Source organism: Hirundo rustica, chromosome 7 (genome assembly GCF_015227805.2).
Source record: "Hirundo rustica isolate bHirRus1 chromosome 7, bHirRus1.pri.v3, whole genome shotgun sequence".
NCBI classification, from domain to species: domain Eukaryota; kingdom Metazoa; phylum Chordata; class Aves; order Passeriformes; family Hirundinidae; genus Hirundo; species Hirundo rustica.
In genome coordinates this window covers 35,916,176-35,928,762 of record NC_053456.1, presented here as the reverse complement: position 1 = coordinate 35,928,762, position 12,587 = coordinate 35,916,176, and the positions used below count along the sequence as shown (strand labels likewise).

The following is a 12,587-nucleotide window of genomic DNA, read 5'->3' as shown; positions in this document are numbered from 1 at the left end:
GCTGAGAACAAAGTGAATGTGATGAAAATCTCAGACCCTCCCAGAAATCCAGAACTTGATTCTGAAAATGTAAAATTGGTTCCACTGCTTAAATATACTGAAAGCCGAGATTCAGGTAGCTGGAATAGCAAATATCTCTGTTCTCCAGATGCTGTAAAGCCAGGGGTCTGCAGAGGAACTTTGATTTCATTAAACAATTTCCAAGTCTCATTCAGCATTACTACAATCCTTCTAGCAGCATTTCTTAAGAGCTGACCTAAGAGGACAATCTTTAAACTCTGCAGTTGGCCCAGTGTTTAAAATTACTCTTGGACTGGCTACAACATTGTGCCTCAGTGCTTGGGAAGAAATTTTACACATTCAGCTTCTAGTGGAGTATTAGCTGGTCCCAGCACACAAAAGGCAAATGGTTCCCTTTTTAGGGGTGAAGTGAAAAGTTAAATGTTATCCAGACCACTGTAGCAAGGTGAAAACCAAGGATCCGGGGACTCTGAATGACAAGACCTTTCTGTTTGAATGGTTTGAGTGGTCTCATTCCACATGTTTCATTACCACCTCTGACTGATTGCAGAGAAACCAGGGCAGAAACAGGTCAAAGAGGTCACCTGAAGGTTTTCCCTTGATCTGGGGCAGCCTGGTCTTTGCTCTGGCAGCAGGAAAGTTGGGCACAGCACAACAAGCTGCTCCTGAGAGTCTCCAGGTCAGTTTAAATCCTTTGCATTGTGGTGCTCTGGTCTGACTGCAGCCACAGCAGAACACTCCTGGCAACAGGTGAGGGTGTCCAAGGGCTAGGAGAGAACACCTTCAGCTGCACAGAACAAGGAGAATGCATGTAGAGAGAGGCTTTTGAAAAGTTTCAGTCAACGTATTTGACCCCCTTCCCATTGCTGAAATCCAAGCTGGCTGGTAAAAAGCTTTTTTTTTTTTCTTTTTTGGCTCATGGACCTGCACCCACCTCTCCCAAGGCAGTGCCCGGGTGGGATGGCACAGATGTGGTGAGGTTCCTGTTTGGCACGGCCTGTGCTTGTCCCCCCATGGTTCCTAGCACAGTCTCCACACTCGTAGATCTCTACCATCTGGCACACGCATACTCTTTGCTGGGATGTGCCCCAGGTCAGTTCCTTTCCCAGGATCCCACAGCAACAACAGGTCATGAATCCAGTGACCATCAAGTCTGTTTGCCTTTAGGAGTCTTTGCCCTAAAACACCTGTAGTGTTGAGTGATACCCAATTCCTTCTGTCACTTGAGGTGTCGGATTCCCCAGTGTCCAACCTTGTGACTGGCTGCCACGCTGCAATCTGACAGCTTACAAGCAGGAGGAACTTTATGCTTTTTCTTATTAATTTTGAGCCTCCCACAGTTCTTCTAAAAATGACCCAGTGTCACAGAATTCAAGCGGAACTGCAGTTTGAAGGTTACTGGAGTAATTTCATTCATGGGCTCTTCAGAGCAGACACGGTTACACCCACCTCTGCCTTGTGAACAGGCGGCAACAGGTGAGCTTGCTTGAAGACAGCAGTTTCCAACATCATTTTCCAAAAATCCCATTAACTTCTGGGCTGAAACTGTGAGTCCCAGTGATCTGCCATGTGCCTCGTGTCTAGGAGATTTCTCATGGATGCTTTGGTCTGCAATGTGATGGTGGCAACTCCTTGTGGGTGAATTCCATTATGGTGCTGGGGAATCCTCAGGGAATGCCAGCTTGGAAGTGCTTCCAGTTCTGCCAAGACATGAAGGTCCTGTGTCCAGTGCTAAGGACAGGGTCAACTCACCTCATGGAAAAATAATGGCTAAAAGAGAACAAAATAATTAGATAATGCCTTTGGCTATGAACATATCAGGAATTCAGTGCTGGGGAATTCAGTCCTGGGAAAAAGGCTTATTACTTATCAGAGAATTACTGCTAAATGGAGAAAAGCTGACAACAAATATTTACCCTTGGATCAATTCCGTTTAAAGTGCAATGTTCGGAGCAGAGCTTGGACAGGGGAGGTCAGGCATAGGATCAAGGCTGCACTTATATAAAGGCAGAGGGATATGCACTGGAAATCCTGGCTTGGAAAAAGAAAAGACTGGAGAATTTTGAAAAACACACTATGAGGATCATAATTTTTCTCCTCACACTGAGCATTTTCTCATGTTCAGGTAAGTTGGAGCCTTGTCCTCCTTCTTAGGGTGGTTTTGCAGGGGAAAAGTACAAGCCTACAATGAACTTCTGATGGAACCGTGCCTCCCTCTCAGGGTTTCCAGCGTATGACTATGATCTCCCTATCACAGAAGAGGCTCTCAATGCTTCCATTGCACGGATCAATTCCCAGTCATGGAGCAGAAACCTGTATGGTGTTGTCAGGAGTCAAGTCATGGGAGTAAGTATGCAGACAACGGAGATCCTTTACCTGAAATGTGCTTTGCTGGGATGGAAAACTCATTTCCACCCAGTCCTGGAAACCAAGATTTAGTTGGAGTTGACTGATGCTGTTTGAAAGAGGGTGTGTTTGGCCATTATTTGAAGTTATGGCTTTAGGAACTTAAATATCTTTTGTATGTAAGTTTGTAATTAAAATACTTTAGGAATTCAGATTTTTCACACCTACAGTATAAGTCCTTGAGGGTTGTCTTGTAGGATTTTGTTCAAAAGAGATCTTTTTAAATACCTCCAGCTAACTGCTTTGCTTTGGGCATGAAGCAACCTGGTTCATCTGAAGCTCTTCACTGATTAAATGCCTCTACAATTCACGATTCCTTCTCTGATCTGTATTTACGGCATGCCTCTATGCACCAATTCTGGTTTAAATCTGCTGGAGTCTAAGTGCAAGCAGGTAGCCCAGCCCCTATCTGTTTTAATTTGTGGTGCTTGGAATTATATTGGATACTCCCTGATTTAAGGAGTTAAAATTTCTTCGTTCAAAGTTGTAATGTCCATGCTCCCGAACACTCTCAGAAACTTTGTGTTGCCATAGGTGGCCTGTATCAAGTCTTCTGCAAGAATTAATATCAGGATGACATATGAATTTATATAGTTTGGATTAAAACCCCCAAGTATTTGAAAGTAGTGGGAATTTGTTGTTGGGGTTTTTGGGGGGGCATTGCTTTTTTCTATTTTTTTTTTTTTAAGTCTCCCATCTTGAGCTAAAGCACCGATTGGACTATGAGAAAGAGAAAAGAATAATCAAAAAGGATTAATGATGTGTTGTGTTGACCCTGCTTTCACCAGGTGGACATGTGGGACACCGATGCTTATGCGTTAGATCTGCAGTTCAGCATCCGTGAGACCGTGTGCACCAAAGCTTCGGGGAGAGACCCCTTCACCTGTGACTTCAAAACTGGACCTTTCGTGGTAGGTGCCCCTGGTGGGAATGGGAACCCGCCCCTCCGCGCAGGATCTTCTCAGGATGGGTTGCAATGCTGCTGGTGCTGAGAAAAGAGGAATGGCTGGCTGCTTTTGATACAACCTGAAGCACGGAGTGTGTGTTAGATGGGAAGGGTCAGTGGTGGGAAATTATTCTGCCTGGTCAGTGGGGAAGGCAGGGAGCTGAAAAAAAGGATCTGTGTCTGGGAGCAGCGTGTAGTGAAGGTGTGTGTGCTTTTAGGGCCAAATCCTAGAAAGAATGGCTTGTTCTCTAAGATAAGAGGGTAGAAGAGCTGATATTTCACTTGCTTTTACCTATTGAGCACCACATAAAGGGTTATCTTCCTGTGTGGTGCAGATCCCCACTATGTGCTGACAGTGCTGATCTCTTTCAGATTTTTCACACTCAGCCTGAAATAAAAAGGCTCTTGATACAGCTCTTGCTCTCCTCTGAGTCTTAAATCATCAGCTTTGGCAGAAATACATTGCCTTTGAGTCTGGACTTCTCTGTGCGATTACTTGGGCCAAATCACCACTCTGCTCTGGAGCTGAGCAGCTCATGCCTGTGTGTAGATGGCACCACCCAGAACTGCTGGTTATTGCTTTACTATTATCCTTTAAAAATGCAAATGTTGGCTGCTATTGTGTTATCCCGGTATCCTAAACTGACACCATCCCCTTCTTCCTCTTGGGGCAGTATGGTAGCGTGAGAATGTTTTCCAAACTTGAGTGAAGGTTTTGCTGTGGTTTTTTGTCCACTTGCAGAGACGACATCTTTAAGGGTAGTTTAACTTCCAGAGCTGGAGCTGCCATTGGCATAGCACTGCACTGTCTTTTTATTTTTAAGTCTCCCATCTTGAGCTAAAAGAATTTTAGCTAAAAACCTCTTTGTGCTGAGCTGTGAAAAGGATGTGGAGGTTTTCTCCTATCTGAGCAGGTTCAGAGGTTTGTACAACAAACACGTAGTTGTGGAGCAATAACGTTTGTGTAGTCATGTATAATCCTTCTCAGGTTTCTTTCTCTTGGAATTTGTTTTTTAAATCCTTCTGCAGGTTCCCGACACCAATGACACTCCCATGAGAGGGTTTGTACTGGATGTTTGCTCTCTGAGAGTGTGTCTGTTTTGTTCTGTTACAGCCCACTGCTTCCTGCAGGAGTGTTGTGGAAGTCTCCAGGGAGCTGATTGCCAACATCACCGTGCGGTGCCATCGAGGAACATTCAGCTCTGAATCGATGAGCAGCGAGGAGGTAAGGAGTGGGAAAACCCATTTTTGCTGCCTGGAGGAGTGAAAATTCTCATTACCCTCTTTTAACTTGAAGTCAGGTGTCTGTGTGTGCTCCTGTTGCAGCTGGAGGCTTGGATCAGGAAACTGGCTGTAGTTTGAAATCCACCTGTCAGCTATAACACTTCCCTTTCCATCAGCTGAGGGCTCTGACCTTGCCTGGGAGAGTGTGACTGTGGCACATCTCCAGCACTTCCTTCATTGAGTATGGGCCTGAAGAACAGTGACTGGCACTCCTTAGACACGCACAAATCGCTGTTGCTCTCTTACTAAACCCAGCTCCCAGCTGAGCACATCATCACAGCTCAGCCCAGGACATTTGGTCTGCTGAGATCTTTGTTCCATTTTTGAGCTATTTTTTCGTTTTTGGAGCGTTATTCAATGCTGACCTAACCTGGGAGTTCCTGCTGGCTGTTTTCAAACGGTGCTGGTGTCCACTTTATCCATGAACTGAGTCTTGAACTTGTGTGTCTGCACTTAGAACACAGCTCTACAGTGGAACAAAGAAACACAGCTCTGCAGGGAACAAAGTTTAACAAGCAAGGATATGGACAGCTTTTATTTTTGGAATATTCAGGGAGCTAAATGAGGAAGTTGAATTGTAGAATCACAGAATGGTTTGGGTTGGAAGGGTCCTTAAAACCCATCTGATTCTGATCCCCCCTGCCTTGGGTGGGGACACCCTCCACTATCCCAGGTTGCTCCAAGCCCCATCCAGCCTGCCCTGGAATACGTCCCAGGACGCAGCAGCCACAGCTTCTCTGGGCAACCTGTGCCAGGGCCTCACCACCCTCACAGGGACAAATTTCCTCCCAATATCCCATCTAACCCTGTTCTTCAGCTTAAGGCGAGTCTTCCTTGTCCAGTCACTACAAGCCCTTGTGAGAAGTCCCTCTCCAGCTGCCTTATAAGCAAATAGGATTCTGTGTTACTTTTCCTTGGCTTGAATTGCCAAATTAGCTCTTCATTTATTCTTTTTTTTCTCAAAATCTCCATTCAGAGCTGGCTAGAGAGTGCACCCCAGGAAGCCTGGCTCTGCAGAGCAGAAAGAACATGCATGTGAAGCACTGGAGTGTGTAACACAGTCTGGGATGTTCAGTCAGTCCTCTGTGGGCTGACATAACTGTTCTTTAACAGGGCACTCAGCAAAAACACTTGCTTTTACAAGCAGGCATCTTCCCCCAAGTCTTCCTTAACCATCACTTAAAATTCCGTGCAGTTGCCAATATTCCTGCTGGGGAATATATTTCCTGCAATGTTAATAAGGAATAAATGCCAAAGGGAATTACTGCACTTGAAAAGTAAAGTGTTTCCCTTTGCAGAGGGCTGCAACAGGTGCACTGTAGCTCTCGCTGTGGAGCTGTAACTCTGCTCGAGGGATCTCAGCTTGGCTGAGGTGGTGTTGGTGTACCTGTGCTGTTATTTGTACGGGAGAAGGAATTGTGGCTGGCTGAGGCTGACATCCCAGAATATCCCGAGTTTGATGGGATCATGGAGTCCAACCCCTGGATTGCAGGAGTGCCAGCAATAATCTTGTTTTCAGCAAAATTAAGGATAAGGTTTGGAATTACTTCAGTGACCACCTAGTAGCTGAGGAAATGGAGAGGTGAGACTTCTTTGCCAGGTGAGGTTTTTAAAGAAATGTCTTTAATTTCCAGGTGATGCATGTGCCCATAATGACCCCCAACAGACGAGGCAGCGCTCGCAGGGAAGGTAAGCCAGTCCTGCCATGCTGGAATACCCTGAGCTATGTTTTCCTCTTGGAATATCTCAAGGTCATCTGTCTGAGGGAGGAGACAATGTGAAAGATCATCTGTTTCTTCCTGGTCATGGGCAACTGGTTTTTTCCTTGCAGAGGGGTGTCTAGTTGAGGGTGCAGGGAGGGCACTTTTCTGCCAAGCCAGGCCCTTCTGAGGTTTATACATTTTTTGGATTGCCAGATTTATGCTCTCATAACCAGTACTTGTGTACAGAATGCAATGCCGAATGTTTTCTATTCTAGAATCACAGAGTGGTTTGGGTTGGAAGGGATCTGAAAGATCATCTTGTTCCACCCTCTGCTGTGGGCAGGGACACCTTCCACTATCCCAACTTGTTCCAAGCCTCAATATCCAGCCTGGCTCTGGACACTTGCAGGGATCCAGGGGCAGCCACAGCTCCTCTGGGCAGCAATCAACACAAGTCAGAAGGCATCTCATGCTCACAGATGTCTCTGTGTTTGTTTTTTTAGATGAGGCTTTTGCTCCTGGAACCTTCCCTTCAAGGGGAAGAGGCAGCGGCCGTGGAGACTGGAACAAACCCAGCTACTTTGGCCCTGACAAGATGGAATAACCTGTTTTGGGTGAGTGTGGGTTAGGGTTAGGGTTGGGAGAGTCAAAGAACCTACCCCTCCAGGAAGACTGGGGCTGGAAAAGGCCATCCCAGCAGGGCCCCAGCTTTGCTGCTCCTACGTCTTTTTGATCTTGGCCACCCGTGGTGATGGGGTTTGGGTTAGGTTAGGCTTAGGGTTAGATGCACCCTGGCTCTGCAGGTCTTGTGTCAGAGTGGGGAAGTGACTGCTCAGGATGAAGGACTTTTAGCTGCTTCACTCCACGGCTACAGAGCTCATGGCTGTCCCTCACTTTTGAGTTGTCCATCCCGTATCCTCCAGCGTACGCCAGTGTCCTGGGGTACAGGCACTGTGAAAACCATGCAGGAAAATCCATTTGTAAACTCGGAGTTTGAGTTAAGTGTGGGGTTCTAGCCTTTTTACCTCCATTTTCCTCATGACAAGGACAACGAGGGACTGGAGCATATCCGGAGAAGGGCTATAGAGGAATGGCCACGTCTTTGTGCCAAATCAGCTCCCCCAGGGCCACACAGCTCCTCAAAATAAAAACTGAAGCGATCTGGGAGGACCATGGTGTAGTTTGCCCGAGAGAAGCGCCTGTCTTGGAGAACCCGTGAAGGAGATGTTTGGTAGCCAATTAATGGGAATGATAATGAAAGGCACACGTGATTTATTGGAGCTGGCAGGGCCTATCCTACACAAAGCGCCTTTGCTGAACCTGCCTCTGCGTGGGAGCAGCTCTGATTGCTGCTGATGCTTTACCTGCCTGCCGTCTCAAGGAGTTAATCTAAAGGGAAGTGGTTTGAAAGAGTTTTAGCCACACGGAATGAGCTCATTCTTTGGCAGCTAAGCAGGTTTAAAGTAGTTCGAAGGGGAAAGGAAATTACTTAGTGCTCTGTCTTTGTGATTAAAAAGGCTTCGAGTACATATCATTAGCAGGTCTCTGTCCCTGTGGAGTGCCAGAACAGTGCTCCCTGCGTGTGGAGCTCAGCTCCAGCCTGCTGCGTTGGAAACGAGACAGTTTTAGATGGAATTTAGCGCTGGTGACTCACCGAAAGCTAACACATGTTACTCATAAGCATATCCGTGGTAAGCCTCGATGTGCTCAAGGAGACAAGCCTCCTGCTCTCCTGGAAAGGAGATATCAAAGGAAAACCCAGGCACTTTGCTCTGTTTGTAAGAATTATTTCATTAAATCCATATGCTATTTCAGTTTATCCCTGAGCCACTAAAGCCAACAGGCCTTTTTAATCACTGTCTGTATTCTTACAGGAATCTCTAACTTTTCTTTGCCTTTGGAAAGTGCCAGGTATCTTTAATTCTCTGCCTCTCGAGAAGAGCTATTCCCTTTAAGCAGCACTCAGAAATGCTTTGTCTTTCTTGTGCCTAACGTCTAACAAATCTCCAAATCAAAAGCAAGATGTAAAACCTTCCTGAATAGATAGAGCAAGAAGCAAGCAGGGAGAAATTTATGGTTCTTGAAACCCAGTGCAGCTCGAAATTTAGCCCTTTCTGCCTGCTCTTGGAAGATGGGTTGCAAGTGTCATTTATGGAGCTGTATTTCATGCAAGTGTCATCTATGGAGCTGTGTTTCTGATGATTTTCCTGGGTTTTGGACATGTCAGAGGCAGATACGTCAGGAGATTCAAAGAGAATATCAACTCCACCCCCAAAGCCCCTTATTTCTCTTGCTTTTATCAATTTAACTTATTAGTTGCAAAGTCTGGAGAGGAATCTTCCTGATTTTGCTCGTATCCAGAGTTAGAGGATTTCATTTGATGCCAAAAATTAAACAGATTTCATGTGTCTGAGGCCAGGAAAAGTTACTCCCTGCTGTTTTCCCTGGGTTTTGGCATACGTGTGATCCTGGCTGGCGTTATTACAAGCCATGCAGGGTTTGGTGGGGGCATGAGAAATGAGTGCTGAGTTTTGAAATGGCAGGAGGCTCGGCTTAGCTTAGCTGAGAAGATTTTGGGGGAGACTGGGGAAATAGCAATTTAATAATAGAAGACTTTCATCTCTTACTGAAAGAACCTAGTGATGACAGGCAAAGCTAGACAAGTCCAGGTAAGAAATGAAATGAAATGTGATTTTTTTTTTTTTCTTTTACACACCAGAAAGGGTAACTGACTGCTGCAAAAATTGCTCAGGCAAGTGGCTGACAGTTTTTCATGCTGGATTTTACATTTCTTAGCTAGGCCTTCTTATCTTTTTGGCTTCAGGAATTTTTTCAGGAGAATTCTGTCCCTGATTTTGTGCAGGAAGCTAGCCTAAATGAACTCACTGGTGCTTTGTATCTCATTTTATTTATTAAGATGTGCTAAATATTCAGGAGGGGGGAAAAAAATCGGTGGAATTGTTATATAAAGAACATTTTCAAGTCTGCCGTCTTCAGACCCACCAGTCTGCTGGTGCCTGCAGGAATTAGAAACTGAATATGAAAAACCCCATCAATGATTAATGAGCTTACTTCAGTGACAAGTCCTAATCAGATTTCCTGGATTTATTTCTGCGTCCATCTCCAGAACCGGGGAGATGGTGAAATTCCAGTGGCATGCTCTGGGGCCAATCTTTCCCATAAATAGCTCAGGCACACAGGGAGTGACGGGAGGAGGGGAAAGCTGCTGTACAAGAGCTGATCACCTGTTAGCAACCTGAGCCTGCAACGAGCTGAAATCTGCTTAATGATGCTCGTGGCTCTGAATTGCAAAGAGGAGCCTAAAAACAATTCAAACTTGCTGACCACCCTCATCCCCGGGGAGCAAAAGGGCCCTGATGCTTTGCTCTTCCAAAATCACCTGCCTAAGGCAGTTTTTCCCTATGCAGGCCCGTGAATTGTGTCTGGGGTCTCCCCAGCAATGCTTCATGTCCTTGAACAGGAAAATCAAGGAGCAAGTTCCTGCCTTTGCAAAATACAACTAGCTGGTGAATGCTGATTATGTCTTACTCGTTAATCACACAAGGAAAGTGGGGTTTTTTTTTTTACAGGAAATCAACGTCCTTAACAATCAAGCCAAGGGGCTGTGATTTCCTCCTCAAGTCTTCTGTGTTTTCCTTACAGCTGCTCTCTGACTGAGGTCTCTCTCACCTGGCACAGCCCGCTGCTGGCGGGGTGGTGGTGGTGGCGGTCGTGAGGAGCTGATTAGAAACCTTAAATGTTAGGGTGGGGTTTATTTTCAATGGAAGAATAACAGTCAGCATTGGGCCTCTTCTCCCACCTAAGAAATCCAGGATCTGACCTTCAGAGTGAAATGGATGCTTATCTGTCTCCTATAAATGTAATAACAGAGCAGGGTTCACGGCTCTCCTGGGGTATGGAAAACTGAGCTTTAAACCCCAGTGTCCTCATTAAGGAGCTGCTTAATTTTCGTTGCGGTCTTGTATCCTCATGTCTTTGTTTCTGCCTCTCCCGTTCACCCAGCCGCTTTCTAGCGCTCCTGTAAAGGACCTTACTGCTTTCGGTGGGGGGCGGGGGGAAGCGAAGCACCAGCGGGAAGGAAAATCCCTGCAGAGCGGGATCTTCAGCAGAGCGGGATCTTCAGCAGAGCGCATGAGCTCCGTGTCGGATGAGCTTTGGGAGGGAGGGCTGGAGCAGTTCAGTGCTTGGGGAGATGACAGGCTGGCGTTTCATCGCTCCTGCCACGGAGCCTGGCTGCGATGGGCGAGTCCTCGCTGTCACCTGGCAGCTGTGATGAGCTGTGGCAGGGGACGGCATTCTTTCCTCTGTTCCGAGGCCAACAGAGCCCGGCAGGACATTTCCTGTGGCCGGGGTCAGAGCGTGGCGCAGGGATGGGGCAGAGGTGCTACAGCAGAGAGGAGAATCGCTGTGACAGCCTTCTGCTGCTGTGAGCGGTAGCAACTTTTGTCTTGCCCTTTGTCCCCCCCCTCTCCTCGATCTGTTTTGAAGGATTAGATCCACAGCTGCATGGAGGAAATTGTTCCTGATCATTTTGCACGAGCAGATCCTCTCTCATTTGCAATGCAGTAACACCTAAATACTTCTAAAATAATATTTTCACCTTAGCAATAAGACCTTCTAGGACAGGGTCTTCTTCTTACTCTACACATGCACTTCATCTGTTATGACCCCCTGCTTCACTGCAATTTATTACAGCAGCACCATGCAGCCTGCTGGTGATCTGAGATCCAGGGCATTCTAGATGATCCGTTACACTTCACAAGCCCTTTCGTCTAATTCCAGCAGAAAACCGACAGGAATTCCTGCACTGGAGGAGCGGAATGGGCTCTCGACTGCCCTCAACCTATCGCTCAGTGCTGGAGTTTAGAAATGAGCTCGTCAAAGAATCACGCAGTTGGGAAGAACCTCTCAAAGCAGGGCTGTGCAGCTGAGGTTGGAACACCATGGGATAGAGATCCCTCATCCCCTTTGGGCTCCAGACAGGAACCCTCTTGGGGGAAGACTTTCTCCTTAAACTGAGCTGGAGTTTCGTGTGTTCCCTCTGGGTCCTGTTTCTTCTGTTGTCCCTTGGTCCCCAGCAATGATTGCAGTGGCTGGTCCCGGCATCCCCCATCTCCAGGGCTGGGCAGGATTCAAGGGCTCCTGGACAAGCTGTTCTTAGAGAGTCACTACATTTAATCCATTCCACACGTGTGCACTCCCCTCTCTTGCCCGAGTGTATCTCTAAAATTTTACTAACGAAATTGTCTTACAGAAAAATTTCAGGTTGCCATGGTGACCAATTTGCCGAAGACAACAGTGTAGGCTACAGAGTGCTGGGGAAACTGTCACATGTTCCCTCTGAAAAACGCATCCCCGATTTCTTCTGAATATTGTACTCAGTTCAGACCCATTTCAGAGCAGACCATACATCAGCTTCTAGCTTCAACCATCTCTGCTTCTGTGACTTGATAATATGTGTTGATTTGTGTTCCGTGGGTCATATTTCACTGTTGTTAATTTTTCTAACAATCTGCTTTTTTTTTTTTTTTTTTTTTTTTTTTTTTTTACCCTGATTAGCCATTGGCGTGACATTTGTGCACATATGAAATGTTTTGCATATGCAGGTGTCTTTTTGCGGATTCCACAGGGTGAGAAGCAAATTAATAAGCAGCTTGTTGAATCTGAATACACTTCTCCCATGGATGTTTGCTTGGTTCTGAGACAGATTCTCAGCTCTGACATTTCTCCTTCCTCTCTGTTTCTAAAGTAGATTGGAGAATGAGAAGAGTCAAGATTCAAGGATCCATCATGGGAAGAATGAACCTGATGCCTTGGCCTTTCCTTTTTGGTGAAAAAACTGTTCTTCCGTGGAATGAGAGTCTTTCCCCAAACTCACTTTCTGCTCTGAGGGCAATTGGAAGAGCTCGTGAGATGCTAAATACACTCTCATCCCTCGATAGCCCTTCTGATGTGTTAGGTCTCCCTGGGAGAGCTGGAATTTAACTGTGTCCAGGACATTTCCAGCATCCCACAATGATTCTATTAAAAGCTCATTATTCCATTTGTTTGTTCTGCTTGCTTGTAATTTTCTGTGATGCTCGCGGCTAATTATCGATTATTCAAACTAATACACCCACACTTAATTCCTTCTCTCCGGGCTGCAGCAGCTGCGGACAGAGAAGCTTTGCTCCAAATCCAGAGGCTGGAGTTGTAGCCCACCAGGG

At 46.3% G+C, this 12,587-nt stretch overlaps 1 protein-coding gene across 1 annotated transcript; it reads left to right on the top strand.

The window, feature by feature from the left end:
• Positions 1-2,033: 2,033 nt before the first annotated feature.
• On the top strand, positions 2,034-12,335 carry SPP2 (secreted phosphoprotein 2). Its single transcript, XM_058421377.1, has 7 exons — positions 2,034-2,146; positions 2,243-2,367; positions 3,216-3,338; positions 4,488-4,598; positions 6,292-6,346; positions 6,885-6,974; positions 12,131-12,335. Exons 1-6 carry the CDS (start codon positions 2,098-2,100, stop codon positions 6,962-6,964), a joined length of 543 nt encoding a protein of 180 aa, XP_058277360.1. The 5' UTR covers positions 2,034-2,097; the 3' UTR covers positions 6,965-6,974; positions 12,131-12,335.
• The last annotated feature ends 252 nt before the right edge of the window (positions 12,336-12,587 follow it).

What these genes read in the sequence shown, in the direction of transcription:
- SPP2 (XM_058421377.1), top strand. Translation starts at nt 2,098, where the DNA reads ATGAGGATCATAATTTTTCTCCTCACACTGAGCATTTTCTCATGTTCA. An exon ending in TCAGGAGTCAAGTCATGGGA is followed by an intron (nt 2,368 to 3,215) that starts GTAAGTATGCAG and finishes TGCTTTCACCAG; the next exon opens with GTGGACATGTGGGACACCGA. An exon ending in AATCGATGAGCAGCGAGGAG is followed by an intron (nt 4,599 to 6,291) that starts GTAAGGAGTGGG and finishes TTTAATTTCCAG; the next exon opens with GTGATGCATGTGCCCATAAT.